Source organism: Misgurnus anguillicaudatus, chromosome 8 (genome assembly GCF_027580225.2).
Source record: "Misgurnus anguillicaudatus chromosome 8, ASM2758022v2, whole genome shotgun sequence".
In the NCBI taxonomy this organism is placed as follows: domain Eukaryota; kingdom Metazoa; phylum Chordata; class Actinopteri; order Cypriniformes; family Cobitidae; genus Misgurnus; species Misgurnus anguillicaudatus.
In genome coordinates this window covers 1,711,683-1,730,013 of record NC_073344.2, presented here as the reverse complement: position 1 = coordinate 1,730,013, position 18,331 = coordinate 1,711,683, and the positions used below count along the sequence as shown (strand labels likewise).

Here is an 18,331-nt window from a genome sequence, read left to right as displayed (position 1 = left end):
AGCAGTGGTCAAGAGTCCGATCGCCCCTAGTGGGACAGGTGACAAGTTGATGATACCTGGGAAGGACCTTTTTCATATTACAGTGATTAAAATCACCCATTATAATGGGAAATGAGTCCCGATGCTGGTTCTCTAGCTTGGAAACAGAATCATACAGCGCATCTAACGCTGCTACAGCAGGGGCATCTGGTGGAATATAGACAGCAGTGAGAAGCACAGATGGAAACTCACGGGGTAGATAGAACGGTCGGCACTTAATCGTCAGATGTTCTAGCACAGGGGTACACAGTTTTGAAACAACTTCCACGTTTGTACACCAGGAATTGTTAATGAGAAAACAAACACCACCTCCTTTTCTTTTACCCGTGCTCTCACTGTTGCGATCCAGGCGATACACAGAAAAGCCAGCAGGTTCAATAGCTCTGTCAGAGATGTTTGAACCCAGCCAGGTTTCAGTGAAACAGTATGCGTTACACTCTCGCAGATCCCTGCTTGAACTGATGCGGCTGTGGAGCTCATCCAGCTTGTTCCCCATAGATTGCAGGTTCGCCAGCAGTATGGTAGGAATAGGAGGTCGGTTTGAACGCCGCCGCCATCTAACCAAAACGCCGGCACGCCTTCCCCTTTTCCGCTGTTTTTGTCCCGCAGACCCGCTGTAACCTCTTCCGTTTGTGACTTTCTGCAAGTCCACTGGTAACCCGGTTAAATCTATGTTATTAGTAATGCGATTTCTAATATCCAAGATGGCCAGTCGGTCATAAACAATCCTACACTTTTGTACGCATAGAACAACATCGGAAAACAACAAAAATACACATACTATAGGGAGAGCAACTCGTAGCGTGTCGCCATATTGCTGCGCCATTTTGTCTATACGGATCATGGATAAACAGAGGCCTTTTAAACGATGTATAGTAATGTTTATATTATTATTGTTTGTAGACAGTAGGCTATATAGATATTGTTAGCAGCGTTAAAATAAAATGACTTTCCGCCCCCGAGCTAGTGCACGTCGAGAGGTTAAATTTGATGCGAGCTGCTATAGGAAGCCAGTGTAACTTGACAAAGAGAGAAGTGACATGCGACCTCTTTGGCTAATTGAAGACCACTCTTGCCGCAGCATTTTGGATCGTCTGTAGCGGTTTGGTTGTGCAGGCTGGAAGTCCAGCCAGTAGTGGGTTGCAGTAGTCCAGCCTGGACAGGACAAGAGCTTGGACTAGGACCTGCGTAGCGTGCTCATTTAGGAAAGATCTAATTTTCCTAATATTGTAGAGAATTAATCTACAAGTGCTGGCAGTGCTGGCAACATGGGCCGTGAAGCTTAGCTGATCATCAATGACCACTCACAGGTTTCTGGCTGTCCTGGAAGGCGTGATGGTCGAGGAACCTAGCTGAATGGAAAGGTTGTGATGAATCTTTGGTTCAGATGATATGACAAGCAGTTCTGTCTTCACAAGAGATGGTGATCCTTCATCCAGAGTGAGATGTCCCTCAGGCATGATGAGATGCGGGCAGGAACCGTGGGGTCATCAGGGTGGAATGACAAGTGAAGTTGAGTGTCTTTCCCATAGCAGTGGAAGGAAAAGCCATGTTTTCAAATTACAGATCCCATTACTTCATTACTTGTCCTCATTGTTCAGACATAACTTCCTCACATGTGTAAATAATATTTATCATTTAAATATGCAGTAAAGTCTTTAAATCGGATAAAACTTTATAGTTTGTCAAATGTTTGAACTGGTCAGAGCCTAGTCATCTCCAAATGATATAGCAGGTACCACCTGTGGGTGTGACCTCATTACAGATAATGAGTACAGACATACCTTTCTCTACTTTAATACAGATTATATAAACAGGCAATATTTGTTTTCAAATATAATTAGTTTGTTTAAAAGTAGACATTTCAGTAGACAGCTGGTAGATACAGAGACTTCTGAGACCAATAAAAGAAGACCCTTCAAAGTTTCGGATGTGCCTGGCCTTAATCGGAAACCAGGCCCTCAGCCCCTACTTCCAAAAGAGAGACATATACAGTGTCTAACAGAAAGAACAAACCACAGCCAGTCCTGGCTTTAACAAGAGACCTTTTTCTTCTGCTTCCCCTGCAATTGCACCTAAATTGTTCTGGTTTGCATGAGCAATGTGTAGGAGGCCTGTCTGAGCTGGCCATTGACATTTCCCTGTGTTGTTTTAAATGATTGGGGTGAGGAGTGCTTAGAGGTTCTATTTACAGGGAGCAGCAGGCTCTAAAGATAAGCTGACATGGTATGCTTTAGGAAACCCCCGTTACACAGAGGATAAGACCAGAGCAGGAGATATGCTAAACAAGGGAAGCTAGCTGAGGATGATCTATTGTTAGGTGAGTGTTGGGAAATGTATGTTTGCACAGGTCTGCTTCTGCTACTGTTGGTACTTTATCTTCCTGTAAAACTCGCCATCGGCTCACATTCATCCAAAAAATATGGAATGGACAAGGACTCTTCAGCAAATATTTATGCTAGATGCTTCATAATAATATATGTCAACATCTCAAAGTTCTTAGATGAAAAGAGCTTAAAGGACAAGTTCAGTATTTTACACTTAAAGCCCTGTTTTCAGATTGTTTATGATAAAATAGAATGCTTTTGACTGAAATTTCGACATAACGGGCTGCCCCGAGAATTTTCAAGTGTTTGTGTTTCACCTCCCACCTCTAGAATGGGTTTATAGGTGCACTGGAACAATCCTTCCTAAAATGCATTAAACTTTCATTTACAAAGACGTGAAACTCACCGAGTGGTCGGGGGTGTTCACTGGTGTGCTCGCACGGAAGTCGCGGCAAAATATGCATTCCAACAGGTTTTATCGTAGTTTTTGTCAACTCCATTGACTTGCATTAGATGTGCTGTGAGGTACGGTATTACTCCACGCCGGGAACTTTGTTTCTATTCTTGCAATTGGCAATGGCGGATTAGCGCCACCACCTGGGCTGGAGTGTCTATTATTCAAACTCTCAGCGGAAGAATGTACGGGTGTGAGGCGTTTGGAAAAATAGCTCCACAAGTTAACAACGAATGCTAAAACACCTGTTGGAAGGCATCTTTTGCGGCGATTTTTGTGTGAGCGTGTCGGTGAGCGCCCCTGGCCACTCGGTGGGTTTCACGTCTTTGTGGACGGAGGTTTGGTGCATTTTGGGAAGGATTGTTCCGGTGCACCTATAAACCCATTGTAAAGGTGGGAGGTGAAACACAAATACCCAAAAAGTCTCGGGGCAGCCGCAAATGTCGAAACCTCAGCCAAAACCGCTCTACTTCACCACAAACAATCTGAAAACAGGGCTTTAAGTGTAAAATACAGAACTTTAATAGAGTAAAGTCATGTTCCACAGAGGTAAATGGACAGAGATTGAGAAGAACTAAGATGACATGGGAAGGAAGAGAGGGTGGGTCAAGAAGAGTGTGAGAAAAAGAAGAGACATGGAAAAAAAGAAAGATAAATAGTTTGACCTTGTGATTTTTACATTTTTTATTGTCCATCATTCCTTCTCACCCCTTTCTTCTGCTTTCTTGCTTTTAACCCTGTGTGGGGCCAATCCTTTTTTGAAGGGATAAATAACGTTGCTGCACTTTAATAGCCCCAGTCTCAAACAGCCGGATAGGATAAATAAAAATAACTGGTAACACTTTATTTTACAGTGTCTTTGTTACACGTTACATGTAATTATTATAGCAATAACAGTTAATTATGCATAATTACATGCAACTAATCCTAAACCAAACCCTATTCCTAACCCTAACCCTACAGTAAGTACATGTTGTTGATGATTATTACTTGGTACGTAAATATCTACCCGTTCTCACCAAGATGCGTACAAATGACACGCAGTGTCATTATCGTGCAATAGATACGCCAAATTCCGATTTTGCGTGCATATGATACGCCAGTCCTTCCCATTCACTTATATGGCGAATCGTTTCGTGACGTTGTATTTATTGTTTTCTCATTTCTTTTCTGTTTTTTAAACCATTTTCGCTTGGGTTTAGGGTTAGATTTCACACTTGTTTAAGCAGGTTATTTAATATACAGGTTTCTCTTTGTTTTTATCCAGTGCTTTAAGTGGCCCAAAAGAGGTGCCGGTACTCAATTTTTTTTGTTTTTTTTGCTGACTCCCCTCTTCCCCTGAGGTAACAACAACTATATTGAAGGGGTTTTATATACAGCAGTCAACAGACGACTTTATAAATAGTAATAAATCCTTTTATTCGTTTATGGATTTACTTTAGCTAGAAATAGCTACTGAACATAAATAAAATGTAGAAAAGGATTTTGAAAAAATACCCTTAAAGAGCTACTGTAGAAAGAGCTACTGAACATAAATAAAATGTGCTATAGGGTATTGAAAACATTTTGGACAAAATGTACATAAAATTTATGAAAAAACATAATAACATAGTAACCATAGAACAGTAAAACATAAAAATGAGTCTTGAAGATGAAGGTTCATTTCTTTAACGCTGAAAAATATACAAAAGCAGATTCAGCAAAATACAGTACATCAAATGAAAAAAATAGAAATATTGTACAAATAATTTTACCTAGAAAAGGCTCCAGCATGTTTTGGGCTCCACTTTCCTTGCACTTTGTGCTTCGCAGTTTGTGGATGCTGCACTTCTCCTCCCTAGTGCCAGCCATGTCTGCACATATGTTTGTGCATTAAACTGATCCAATGGTGGTCCGTTGCATTTCAGGAAGATCAGATTTGAAAGCCTTTTGATGTCGAGAGAGTTTCTTTTATCTGTCAAAGTATCATTCATTGAGCTGAAAGCTCGCTCGCATTCACTTGTTGATACTGCAATGGTGTGGACAGCTTTAAGAAGAGGCTTCAAGGCTTCTGGTGTCTTGGAAGCTTTAAGGTCTTTATACTCCCTAAATACTAGGACACTTTCCCTCTCCCCAACTCTGAATCTTTGACATAAACATCTGACCGCTGCATCCCCATATTGAATATCAAGAGATGAAGGCCAGGAGTCAGACTGGAGGACATGGAGTCATGTCTGAGAGGAGGTGACTATCTGTCTTTTCAGATGAGGTTCTACTGACATGTAAAGAAGTTGTTGGAGTCATCCTGCATTTAACATTTTCAGCCAGGCTACGGAAAAATTGCCCAGGGTTGATTTTTATAACCCTCTCATTTTCATGCAGGCATACATTTCTGAAGATTTTCTTTTTTTCAGCTTCAATGACAGTTTGTGTGTAGGGACCAGGTGTGGATACCATTGACTCAAACACCCGGATTTGTCGTTCCAGCTGCTTGTCTGCTTGATCCAAAGTCATGTCCCGTCTCTGGAGCATTCTTGAGAGGTCACTGAGTTCTGTGAGAGCATCATACATGATGCCAAGATTTACCACAAAAGAAACAGTAGTCAGAACATCATTGAGTCCTTTGTATTTTGCTCTCTCTCTTGAGTCTCTGCTGGTATCAGCAGCAGCACTTGTAAAGTGTACCTGCAGAGCTTGGTAGTTCTCCCATACTGCTTTCACCGTTCTCTCACTTGAAGCAACCCAACGCACTGATAAAACACGGCCTATCACAAGGAGACGCTGTCCAACATTGTGAGCACTCTCTGTTAACTCCCTTTGGTTTTTTGGGGATGCATGGTAGAGGGAGTAAAGCTGATCTAAAAATATTTTAAAGTGGTTGATTCCTCCTACCTCCTTTAAAACATCACAAACCGCCAGTTCCAGTCTGTGATTGGAACAATGCCAGACAAAAAGGTAAGGGAATTTGGAACAAAGCTGTGCAGCAACTCCTGCTTTCCTCCCAAGCATCACTGAGGCTCCATCACATGCAAATGCCAACAAATGTTCCTGTAGGTAGTCAGGGTCAAAGCCATTATTATGAAGACATTCTAACAGTGCTTCAGTGATGTCCTTTGCTGTGGTCCCCTGCAGCTCAATCAGTTCAAAAAATATTGTGTCTGGCTGTTCACTGGAAATAGCTGACCGCAGGCACACGACAAGCACAGACTTTCCACTTATTGTAGTGGATTCATCAATGAGCACACACAGTTTTCTTTCATTCATCACTATGTCATTGACTACCTTCTTTTTCATTTCAGCTGCAATGTGATCCAGTATATTTGCACATGAGTTATTAGAGTGTAAAACTCTGCCCATCTTGACACCATTTAAGACTTGCAACTGGACATCTATTGGCATGTCTGTAAAGGGACGCCCATGCTTGCCAATCTTATAAGCTGTTCTAAAAACATTGCAAGTTGAAGCGTATTCAGCCTTTCTCATATCTTCAATGTGTTTTTGCATTTGATTTTGTGTTGTTCTCTTTTATTTCAACTGCTTTCTTGTTATAAATTGAGTCTCTGTGCTCTTTCATTTTTTTTCGTAGTGAGCTTTGTTGTGCAGCCTTGTCCATTCCAAAAGATGAGATTAAGCACCCACTCCACTCCTTCGACACTCTCTGCCCTTGCTGCATGTCTACGCGAGCACAAACGTGACTACACACACTACAACCCAACTTTTGATTTTTGCTTATCAGCCACTTGTAATTTGTGGAGAAATACTGTACTTGTGCTTGGGACCAACATTCTGGCCACTCATGCTCGCCAACGCGGCTGTTGTCATCGGTAGAAGTGATGTCACTCTCGTCCTCGACGCCACTTGTGAGAACCGGATCAACTGCGGCACAAGTGCTGCTTTCATTAGCTTGCGTCTGACCTGCAGCGATATCATTCTGGTTTGGCGGGGTGTCAGCCAGCGAATCCTCTGATTCTGACCTTGTTCTTTTACTACTTAGAAGCCAGGAGAGCATCTTAAGTGTTCATTGTATTTTTATTTTCACCCGAGCAGCTACGGTTGCGCGTTTCACACACCCTCTCCTAAGCACGTTGAATTGTTTACACTGACGCCGGCAAAAGCGCGCGTGCGCTATTAACTTGTAAAACTCAAGGGTGTATGGGTAATGTAGTCTCTGCTCTCGTGTGTCACGAGCGTACATTGTGAAGGACGCTCTGAAAAGCAGCAGCGCAGACAAAGGATTTAAACTTCTATAATTAAAACAGATGTGCAAATGAGCGTTCCGGTACGCTAAAAGCACGTTCTGGGCGCACGGAGAGGTGGTGGTACGCTGAAGAGCTATTTTTAGAAGTGGCGGTACTGAGTACCGGCGCGTACCGGCCCACTTAAAGCACTGTTTTTATCTATATTTAAGCCATGGTCACTTGGAGTTGGGGTTAGAGTTGGGGTTTGGGTTAGGATGTCATTTTTATATAACAAAAAGTTGTTCTAACCCTAAACCCAAGCGAAAATGGTAAAAAAAACAGAAAACAAATGAGAAAACAATAAACAAAACGTCACGAAACGACCCGCCACACAAGCGAATGGGAAGGACCGACGCACCCCACGCACGCAAAATCGGAATCCGGCGCATCCACCGCACGACAACGACACTGCGCGTCATCTGCACGCTTTTTGGTGAGAATGGGTTGGTAAATATATAGTTACAATCAATATGATCTCACAAAGTTCCGTGGGATAGTCACATAATTTTTTGATCATTTTTCCGTGGCATTCTCACGGATCTCCGCATATTTCCATGGCCCTGCCACGGACTTTCTTTTCTGTGGCATTCTTACGGATTGGTTACTCAACTGCTTTTTCCTATTTTCAAACCATTGTCGCTTCGGTTTAGGGTTAGATTTGGTGTTTGCATTAGTATGTCACTTTAAGTATTGGTTTATACTATTTTTTCGGATTTATTCTTTTATATTTTCTAAACTTTAATCAATTGTCGCCTGGCGTTGGGGTTAGAGTTGGGTTTGGGTAGGGATGTCATTTTATGTAAATCTAACGCTAAACCGAAGCGACAATGGTAAGAAAATAGGACAAAACAGTTGAGTAACCAAACCGTGAGAATGCCACGGAAAAGAAAGTCCGTGGCAAAGCCATGGAAATATGCGGAGATCTGTGAGAATGCTACCGAAAAATTAGCAAAACATTCAGTGACTATGCCACGGAAATTCGTGAGATCATGTAACAGTGACGCCTTAAAATAAAGTGTAACCAAATAACTTAATATTAATAATTAATAATTTACCTTGTGACGAAAGGAGTTCTTATAAGGGTCCCCATAGCCACAAGGTCTTTTCCTCCCTGCCTGCAAAGCATTGGAGATTGGCTGTTTGCTTTAAGATGGTATTGAGTGCTCACCAGGACAATTACATGCAAAAGACCCCCCAACACACACACACACACACACACACACACACACACTTTACCCATCACAGACTTGTCCCTCATGTATCTCTTAGCAAGCATTGCAGGAGATGCTTCAGATAAGGGTGTATATGTGTGTGTGTGTGTGTGTGTGTGTGTGTGTGTGTGTGTTTGTCTATGTGTGTGCTTCTGTGTGTTAGGGAAGTACAACAGAGTGGGGCCAAAGTGATAATGGTTAGCTGAATGGTTTGGAATAAAGTATCATGGCAAGTGCCTGGAGTCATACAGTCAGGGTAGTAATGCAAATGGTTTTCAACCGAGGTCTGTGTCTGACATAATGATTGCCCTCCAAACAGTATGTATGATGAAACAGAGTGAGGAAAAGATATAAATAAAAACAGCACACCTTCACAGAAAATGACTTTTTGCTTTTGGGGATCTTCAGACATACCTTTGTACTTTGGCTGTAGGCTCTGTCTACCCTCTCTCTTTCGCTGTATGATTATTATATTTTTTTCATTTTATAAGGCACAAAGTAGATATTTCTGTGAGGGGCAATACAGGCTGATGAGAAAAGAGAGTGGTGATGTTTAAACAGACCTAACCCCTTTGCCTGCCATGTCAGTCTCATTTCAGACTGGTTCAACAGATCAAAATGCTTATTTCCAAATTTTTCTATATTGATCTTGAATAGCCAGAAGATACAATGTGTGAGAAAAATGACACAGGATTCATTAAATATTTACTTAGATTTCTTTAGATTATTTAAAAAAATGTTAATTTCCAAATATTCAGCACTTAAGATTCTTGCACATTAGGTCCAAAATATTAATTCAAATTTTTGCATGTTAAAAATATGACTTTGTGTTGTGTCAATCACGTTTACACACCACCTCCAAAACTTTTGTCAGTTATAAAAATATTCAGATTAGGTTCATTTTTCTGCATTTTTTTCGCACACCTGCTGTTCTATGGTTCCTGCTTTGCCAGCCCCACCCTGGTTTCCTGCTCTGCCAGCCCCGCCCTGGCTTCCTGCTCTGCCTGCTCTTCATGGCCCTGGCCCTCCATCCCTCCCCCTGGACTTTTGTTTTAGATTTTTTTGTTGGAAGCATCTGGAAGCCACTCTTAGGAGCGGGGCTTTGTCACAGTCATGCCCTTGTGTTTCAGTTCTCCTTCAAGTTGTCAAGTATTGTTTGCTGTCATGAGTTTTATGTCCTGTGTTCCGGTCTTTGTTCCTGTTCTGTTTATTTCATTTTACATATCAAATACAGTGTGCAAGGTTTGTCTGTATGAAGATTTTGTAGAATGATGAATACGAAAAACATATGTCCAAAGACTACAGTGTGCAAAGGTCTTTACTCTTTATGTCTTTAAAACTTAGTGCCAACAAATTGTATGCACTTTTCTTGCTTAATAAGTTTTTGCTTTTCACAGAAGATGAATGGAAATGCATGTCTGTAGATTTGTTTGCACTAAAACTGCTGTCTCTAAGGAGATTTTTTTAAATATGGCTCAAGACTACAGAATTAGAGCCAGTGAGTGGAGACAAGAAATTGCAAATGATTTTTTTAAATCTTCAATCACAAAGGGAAAAGCCAGAAATGCTGCTGGTGATCCTGGATCAAACAAAAGAATCTCTTATGCTGTGGTTTGTCCCTGGCAGAGACTGAGCAATCTCAACACAGACAGACCCAATCAGGATGGGGTAGTGTCTCAGTGCCTGGAAACAGAGACTGCACAAAACTATATGGCTTCCATGTGCACTTGTAGAAAATGTAATGATCATTCCTCATTTTAGTTGACACTGAGTAACTCTTAATTTCTAACTCTAAGGTTCTGTTTACACCTTTTTACAAGTGAAGCATAACTTTTGTGTGTGAGTGAAAATCGGCAGCAATGTTGTGTGTGTTTGTTCTATGGAGGTGCGATATTTATTATCCCGCACCAAAAACTAAGCAGTTCATGATGAATTTTAACAAGGAGACACCACAGATTTTCCTGAAGATCTTTCTCTCCTTTCTGAGCAGCAAGGGTAGCCACATAGTAAAGGGCGATTTATAGTCGTGCGTAGGTCCTACGGCGCTATCCGTAGCCTGTGCGTAGCTCTGCGTAGCCTGACGCGCACCTCACCAAAAATTTAACAGCGCGTCAGATCTACGCGGACCGCAAGCGCTGTGATTGGTCCACCAGAACCCCTCCCGTCAGGTAAAAAAACTGCATCATAGGTATTTCCGTTTGTGACGGTGAAAACAAAGATGGGGCAAGTTGAGGAGTGATATAACTCAAACTGCATTAAAAGTCGCTGTTTATTTACTTCCATCATTGCTGATCTTCTCAAATTATACACAACAAGTTGCTGTTTCTTCTTCGTTTGTGGGTTAACTTGCTAAGTTTCTTCTTTCACGTTTGTGCTGCTACTGTGGTTACACGCGTGGATACTGCCTACCAGCGGTCGCGCGTGTGTTTGCACGTCGACGCGGACGACGACGCAAAAGTATAAATGAAAACCGACGCGGAACCTACGCCGTCGATGCTACGCCGTAGGACCTACGCACGACTATAACGAGCCCTTTATAATTATTGGCCATCTCTTTTCCTTTAACAATGCCTTTGTAATATATCATCAAGCTTCCCAGTGTCCTAATATTTCCACAAAGTTTTCTAAGGGTGACTTCTACCAGCTGTTGCTAAAGGGTAGAAGGCTGTGAGAGGGCCATGTGCTGAGCAGGTTCCAGAGATAGGGACTCTTCGGTGGCACGGCTCCTCTCCCAGGTCTCTGTCTGGCAATAAGCTAAAGAGTAGGAATAAAGAGGGGTTGGGAAAGAAAGGAAAAAAGGGAGGAGGGAATTGACACAGAGCTTGGCTACACGCCGGAGCCGGCCTCCTTGCGTTTAATGTATGAGCAGGGATTTATTTAAACAGTGAGAAGAAGGGACAGCTTCACAGTGCCAGATTAATTTAGCTTTTTATTCAGAAAATAAAAGAGACTTTGAATTATTAAGAGATAGTGGGATTAGGAGCCTCTCTTTCCAGCCTCAATCTACGTTCTTTTTAATTTCCACTTCATTATAATTCTTTTTGAAGTATTTTAATGTGGACAAAGGGGGAAAGAGAAAGCAGAAAATATTAAATATCAGTTAAACTGTATTAAACATAAGCCAGGGCCTCTATTTCACTCCCTTCCCCTTTCTTTTTTCATAGTCATTGTGATCTTACCCTCTTGCTTCTCAATTATCAACTTTTATTGTATGTTCAGCCAAGTGCAGAAGATTTTTTTTAAATAAAATGGCTTCTATGGTCTATTCATGCAGAGGGTTTTTGCTGTGTTGCTGCTCAGGGACCTCTCAAATGTGTCAGTTTGGCCTGCCATCAGGCTGTTTACTCATATGGCTCTGTCAACATCCCATTTTGGAAACTGAATTTCATAGAGTAAGATGACTTACAGTTCAAAGGTCACAAAGCTGAGTGGTCCACCAGCAGATGATGTTTATTTGGAAAATACAGTTGCTTTTCTCTTCGAAACAAGGCAGTATTGTAAAATAAAGTAGCTCAGAGGGTGGGAATATGTTAGATTCATTCAAGTTATGCTGAAAGATTGCAGCTACAGTAGTACACAAAAAGTTTGATGACTACGCCATATTTTTCCCCATCCATTCTTCTTCTAAGCGGTTTTGGAATTGTTGCTTTCTTTGCTCTCGTCCTCACACGATTGGTAATATCAGTGGAGTGGGCTGTATGCCCTCTTTAGCTCACAGTAGAGGCTAAAATGTGATTGTGGTGGCGGATTCTCTTGCTGTCAGGCCACCGGCTCCTAATCTCCTCAAGGCTTTGTGTAAAGGGATTATTACCGCTAAAAGTGTTATGGTATATTTACAACTCCAGTAAACTCACAACAGCCTCTCCTGTTGAAGGAGCCCAGCCACTGCAGCTAAGCCACGTTTAGCATATGTAATCAAGCCCAAACAACTACGTGTGTGAGTATTTACAGTAGTCTCTCTAAGGACATGACCACTGTTTGACCTGCCAGTTTACCCACTGATTTTAAACACTGGATTATATGTGTACACTAGAGATGAGTCTGTTTGCTTTGAGTTTTTATGTCATTTGCACCTCACAAGGCTCTAAGGGAATGACGTGTTGATCACCGTGCTGTAGAAGCATATGCAGTGTCTTAAATTTAGTTTTGCTTCTCCTAAGAGTCATCACTGAATAACATATTATAATATATTAAACATTCATTTGGAATGGACTTAGATTTAAGAATAATCTGAAGAGCTTATTGAAGACAATGTTCATACCAGGGCTACCTTTGTTTCTGTCTTTATTTTTGTCCTTCATTGTGTCACAACTGTAAATAAAGGCTTTGTCTGTGGTGCACTTAGTTTATAATGAATTGTGAAGTGTTTTCTTTCAAAAACTGAGGTAATGAAGATGAAGAGCAAACACAAATAAAGAGCGTCTGTGCCGTTAGAATCTGAATAGCATCTGCTTTTTATCAGTAAATCAGGATGCTGCCATGTGATTTAAAGCCTGACGAGTTGGCCCTGGTGTCTCTCTGTTGTTATTGAAATAAAGCTGGGGACCTGTCGCCCCTCTATAGTCCCCCCATAACCCAAACAAGTGTATCTGCAGAAACACACTGGCTTGTTATGTTAATGACCATTGTGTGTGCTTAAAGTGTGTTTTGTGTGTGTTTGTGCGTTTGTCTTTATCCCCCAGAGTGTTTGGCAAGGCTCGTCTTATTTGATGAATATTCTGAAAACGTGTATGGCCAATGGGGACAGCACTAAACATGCTAACAATGATAGTATAATAAATAGTGTAAGTAGTATGTTCACACTGAAATTACCAAAAAAAGAAAATGTACTTTTAAGTACCCAGATGATGCACTCATTGAACTGAAAATTTAAAGTGTGCAATGCTGGACCCTTCATGCACTCAGCAGTTATGGCTTCTTTTTGTAACAGAAGAGAGATAACAAAATTGTACAGATTATTATCATATATCATGCAATAGCAAAGATAATAATGGCCATCTAGTGTTGATACTTACCAGTAAAATAAACGAATGAGCGTTAAGCAGACGTAACGTCACACTCGTTATCTGTCCACACTTACATTAAGTGATACAGCAGTTTCTCATCACAGCAGGACAGGCGCACTGTCTGAACCCATATGTACTACAGGCCAGGCTAGCAGAAATTTGTATGTTTAGGACAGAGATAATTTATTACTATTACTAATTTATTTAAAACATGTATGTGTAAATAGTAATTAAAGATTTGAATATTAAAACAATCTGAATGCATTGTTTCAATTACAAGTTGCCTATAACACTTTTTGATGACACCTGTATAAGACAATCAATATTGATATTTGGTCCCCATCTCCAGACAATAACGCCACACAGCATAGGCAAGTTGTCCGCTGGGCCTACATGTATGACATTCTGGGCAGGCACATCAGGAAGCCCTTACCTTCATGTGTTGTGTGTGTCTAACACAGTCTCACCCCATGTCGTCAATATTTGACGACACTTGACCATTCGTCAATATGTGACGCGGAGGGTATACCTTTCGCGTCATTTTTTGACCAACTGGGGACTTCAATACTATTACGTCCGTTGCATTCTCTTCTCCTATTTTCTTACCATTTTCGCGTCGGTTTAGGGTTAGATTACGCAAAATTAAACAGTGTACGCGAAATAAACAGTGTACGCGAAATTAAACAGTTGTCACCTGGCGTTGGGGTTAGAAACAGTTGTCACCTGGCGTTGGGGTTAGAGTTAGGTTTGGGTAGGGATGTCATTATGTAAATCTAACCCTAAACCGACGCGAAAATGGTAAGAAAATAGGAGAAGAGAATGCAACGGACGTAATAGTATTGAAGTCCCCAGTTCGTCAAAAAATGACGCGAAAGGTATACCCTCCGCGTCACATATTGACGAATGGTCAAGTGTCGTCAAATATTGACGACATGGGGTGAGACTGGGTTGGTGTGTCAGCTATTAGAGGACAGTTGGCAGAAAAAGGAAGACATTATAAAGGTTTTAAATGGCCACATTTTGGTGACAATCAGTAAACAATAATCACAATCACAAATTGTCTTACTGTATAAAATCTTGTTTATGAAGTTTAGATCAGATATATACCAAGCAGGGGTGCGTTTCCCAAAAGCACCCTTAGCCAACTATGGTCGTTGTTATCATTGAACTCTATTGGTAACAACAGAACTTGCGACCATAATTGATTTTGGGAAACGCACCGAAAGATGTATAGCATCGAAAGAAAAATATGCCATTTGACCCATTAAAAAAAGTTTAATGTGTTAAAATTTGTTAATCCGCGAATGCTGTGATTGATAGACGCCAACAACCTCATCCTTGTTGATCCTCTGGAGGGACCTAGAGAGGGGAGCAGGTGTAGTGGAAGACAGGACAGTGTTGCATTCTCATAGAGCCTGTGGTACTCCACTTTTAAGAGACTCCATGAGGGCTAATGCATATGCTGGGAGAAGGAAGCACAAGTTCAGATCACAGTAATTGCTGACTCATAGTCTGTCTTACTTAATGATATTAAGGAACTAACTGAAAACTGCTAACCGTATGATGCCTTTTCCTTCACAGGACGGACTCAAGCATCTTTTCTGTTGGCATTGTGGTTGCAATGTCGTGCTGCCAAGAGAAGTCTGTAGAAACGTATAATTTTTACCCATTACAAGTTACATTGCATATGGAAAACCCTAATATAGTGTGGAGTTTCTTGTATAGTGATTTTAGGTGAAGTTGCCCCTCTGTGACTAAAAAGTACCAATAAATCCATTTTGACTAATTTCGGTAAAAATGTGTTTTCTATACAAAGAAAGTGACAAGATGAAAACCTCTATTTTCTGTTACAAACTTTCACATAGCATCTTTAGGTTATAATAACATTAAAAAAATATTCATTATAAAAACGGATTATTTTTTCAGCAAAATGCTATAAATCTATTAAATCAAAATATAAATGTGCATTCATCTTTGGCATGTTATATTCATTTAGTTGACTAGTGGTATATACGGATTTAAAAAATAAACATAAACATTAATAGGATTAATCAAAACACTTAATCAGAACACTGCCATTACTGCTGTCATCCTTGGGCTTTCGTCGCTGAACTTTTTTGATAGCGATCAGCTGTAAAATGTTTTGGTCCTGCTTGATTTTTGTTGACTTTGCGTAAAATAATAGAAAGTTTTTCATATGATCCCCTGGGGTCAACGTGTGAGCATGGCAGAAGCTTGATGCTGTCATGTGAGATCAAGCAACACCCTGAGTGCCTCTGATGCAAACTATTAGATTAAGATGGCTTACCTTTCTTCCGCGCCACAGAAAAACTACCACAGGTCTATAAATGCCATCAAAGTATTATTTTGTTTTTGTTTGTTTGTTGATCACGAAGTACAAAGTCGATTAGGAAAACTAGGATTCTGTGTGTATTCCGCGCCGCTATTGTTGTGTACAATGCATGGAATGGTGCACTCTGATTTGTTGAGTGGATTTAATGCATTCTGCAGAGAAGGAGGACTGGCGTTTTTCGCGTTTTCAGATAAAATACTGATTTTGGCGGTAATTAATAAAAACGTGTTTATTGCGTTTTGGAACCAAACTCTTTTTTTTGTTTGTCCCTGGCAATAGGGTACACCAAGATAGTTGTAGTGTTCAGTCTTGTGTTATGTTCAGAGGTGGAAAGTAACGAATTACATTTTCTCACGTTACTTTAATTGAGTCGTTTTTTTGTGTACTTTTACTTTTTTGAGTAGTTTTTAAAATCTGTACTTTTACTTTTACTTAAGTATGTTTTGTTTAAAGTATTGTACTTCGCTACATTTTAAATCATATCCGTTACTGAGTAAAAAAATATTTGAAAAAAAAGCAAGGTGATAAAGACGTGCCACGGATGATTGATTGATGGGCGGGGGAACGCGCAAAAAGAAAAATGACGGATGAGACAGGCGCGCGCTAATGCAGACCCTCAATTCAACTTATGAAAGAAACCCCTTGCTATATTTAAAGGTTCTCTAAGCAAATCTGTGTGTTGATTTTTGAAATGTGTTTTCAAACAAACTGAGCGTAGTTAACTCCTCCCCCTCCCTTCCGTGCTTTCATGAACGCGCCCAAACCCAACCCCCAAATCCTTCTTGGCGTTTATTGGTTAGAACACTTTGTTATGGTTTCTGGTGTAGGTTTGACAGTTTGTTATTATTGCCGTTTGTGGAGGCTGGTCTGTCTACAGAGATCGCGTTTTTTTACAGTTTGATCAGCGAACAGGAAGCAAGCAGATAGTGAGGAGCAACACATCCTCACCCCATGTCGTCAATATTTGACGACACTTGACCATTCGTCAATATGTTACGGGGAGGGTATACCTTTCGCGTCATTTTTTGACGAACTGGGGACTTCAATACTATTACGTCCGTTGCATTCTCTTTCCTATTTTCTTACCATTTTCGCGTCGGTTTAGGGTTAGATTACGCAAAAGTAAACAGTGTACGCGAAATTAAACAGTTGTCACCTGGCGTTGGGGTTAGAGTTAGGTTTGGGTAGGGATGTCATTATGTAAATCTAACCCTAAACCGACGCGAAAATGGCAAGAAAATAGGAAACAGAATGCAACGGACGTAATAGTATTGAAGTCCCCAGTTCGTCAAAAAATGACGCGAAAGGTATACCCTCCCCGTCACATATTGACGAATGGTCAAGTGTCGTCAAATATTGACGACATGGGGTGAGGATGGGTTGTGAGGAGATGTTTGCTGTATGTAACAAAAAATGTTTTATGGTCTAAAACGCGTGAATTCGCTTAGAGAACCTTTAAGAGCAACTTTCCACTGACGCGAAGCGATTGTTTCATTCCTATAAAAGGTAGGATTAATTCTCTTGAGTACAGAATTGCTGACCGGGTTTTTACCGTTCATTTGCACAACGCTTTTTTAATAGCATGCGAATTATCTGCAGAGGTCTAGTAGCTTCGCGTCAAGTCAAACACAACTTCAGAACGTCCTCAAGAATGCACAAGTCATTAGACATTGCAGAAAGAGAGAGAGAGAGAGTGAAAGAATAAAGGTTTTAGACATCATGTACCCAGGGCAGGGGAGCTAGAAGACAATAAACGTGTAAAGGATAAATGTATAGCCATGGCACTCATCTAATTATATGCTCATTTAAACTATAGTTTAATAAAATAATGTATGTTACAATACATCAATTACAAACTTACTATAGTGATTGTATTTACTAGCTGCTGACCTCATATTATTTTTGCCTCAAAAGTGCATAATTTACCTGTAAAAATTATTAAACAATTCCATAAATGTTTCTTAGTTTAAAAATCTTTTTATTTTATTAACTTTTTGTTATTGCACTTTAATTGTAAAGATATTCCTACAATAAAAAACAACTAGTTTAACTATAATAGAATCCCCCACCTCTCCCCGCTGTAAAAAAAGTAACTTTTACTCTGAGTAAAGTTAAAATGACTTACTTTTGACTTTTACTTGAGTAGATTTTTAGACCAGTAACTTTACTTTAATAATATTTTACTTAAGTAAAAGTAACTTTACTTTTACTTGAGTACAATATTTTATTATTCTTTCCATCTCTGGTTATGTTTCTCCTGTCCATGTCTCTTATTTATACAGAACATTTTTTGTAGTTCTGTGTAGTTCTTTTGTTTCATTGTTCCTTGTTCTTGGTTGTTTCCCAGGCGTGTCTTTTTAACTCGTTTTCCCATCTGTACACTGCAAAAAATGATTTTCAAAAAAAAAATTCTTAGTATTTTTGTCTTGTTTTCAGTAAAAACATCTAAAAAATTCTTAAATTGGGATGCTTTTTCTTGATGAGCAAAACCATCCAAGAAAATAAGTCTAGTTTTTAGACCAAAAATATCAAATTTAAGTGATTTTGTGCATAAAACAAGCAAACAAATCTGCCAATGGGATAATTTTTCCTGAATTTTTCTTGAATTTAGTATTTAAGAAAAATGTTCAAGATTTTTTTTGCTTACCCCATTGGCAGATATTTTTGCTTGTTTTATACAAAATATCACTTACAGTGCATATTGCAGGTTAAATTTTTTTGAGA

The 18,331-nt window shown here is 40.1% G+C and overlaps 1 protein-coding gene across 1 annotated transcript; it reads right to left on the bottom strand.

The window, feature by feature from the left end:
- Positions 1–4,111: 4,111 nt before the first annotated feature.
- Positions 4,112–7,449, bottom strand: LOC141365948 (E3 SUMO-protein ligase KIAA1586-like). The gene is given in 2 exon segments (XM_073870965.1): positions 4,112–6,287; positions 6,289–7,449. Coding segments are annotated over 2 exon segments (1,800 nt in total). The 5' UTR covers positions 6,809–7,449; the 3' UTR covers positions 4,112–5,007.
- Positions 7,450–18,331: the final 10,882 nt, after the last annotated feature.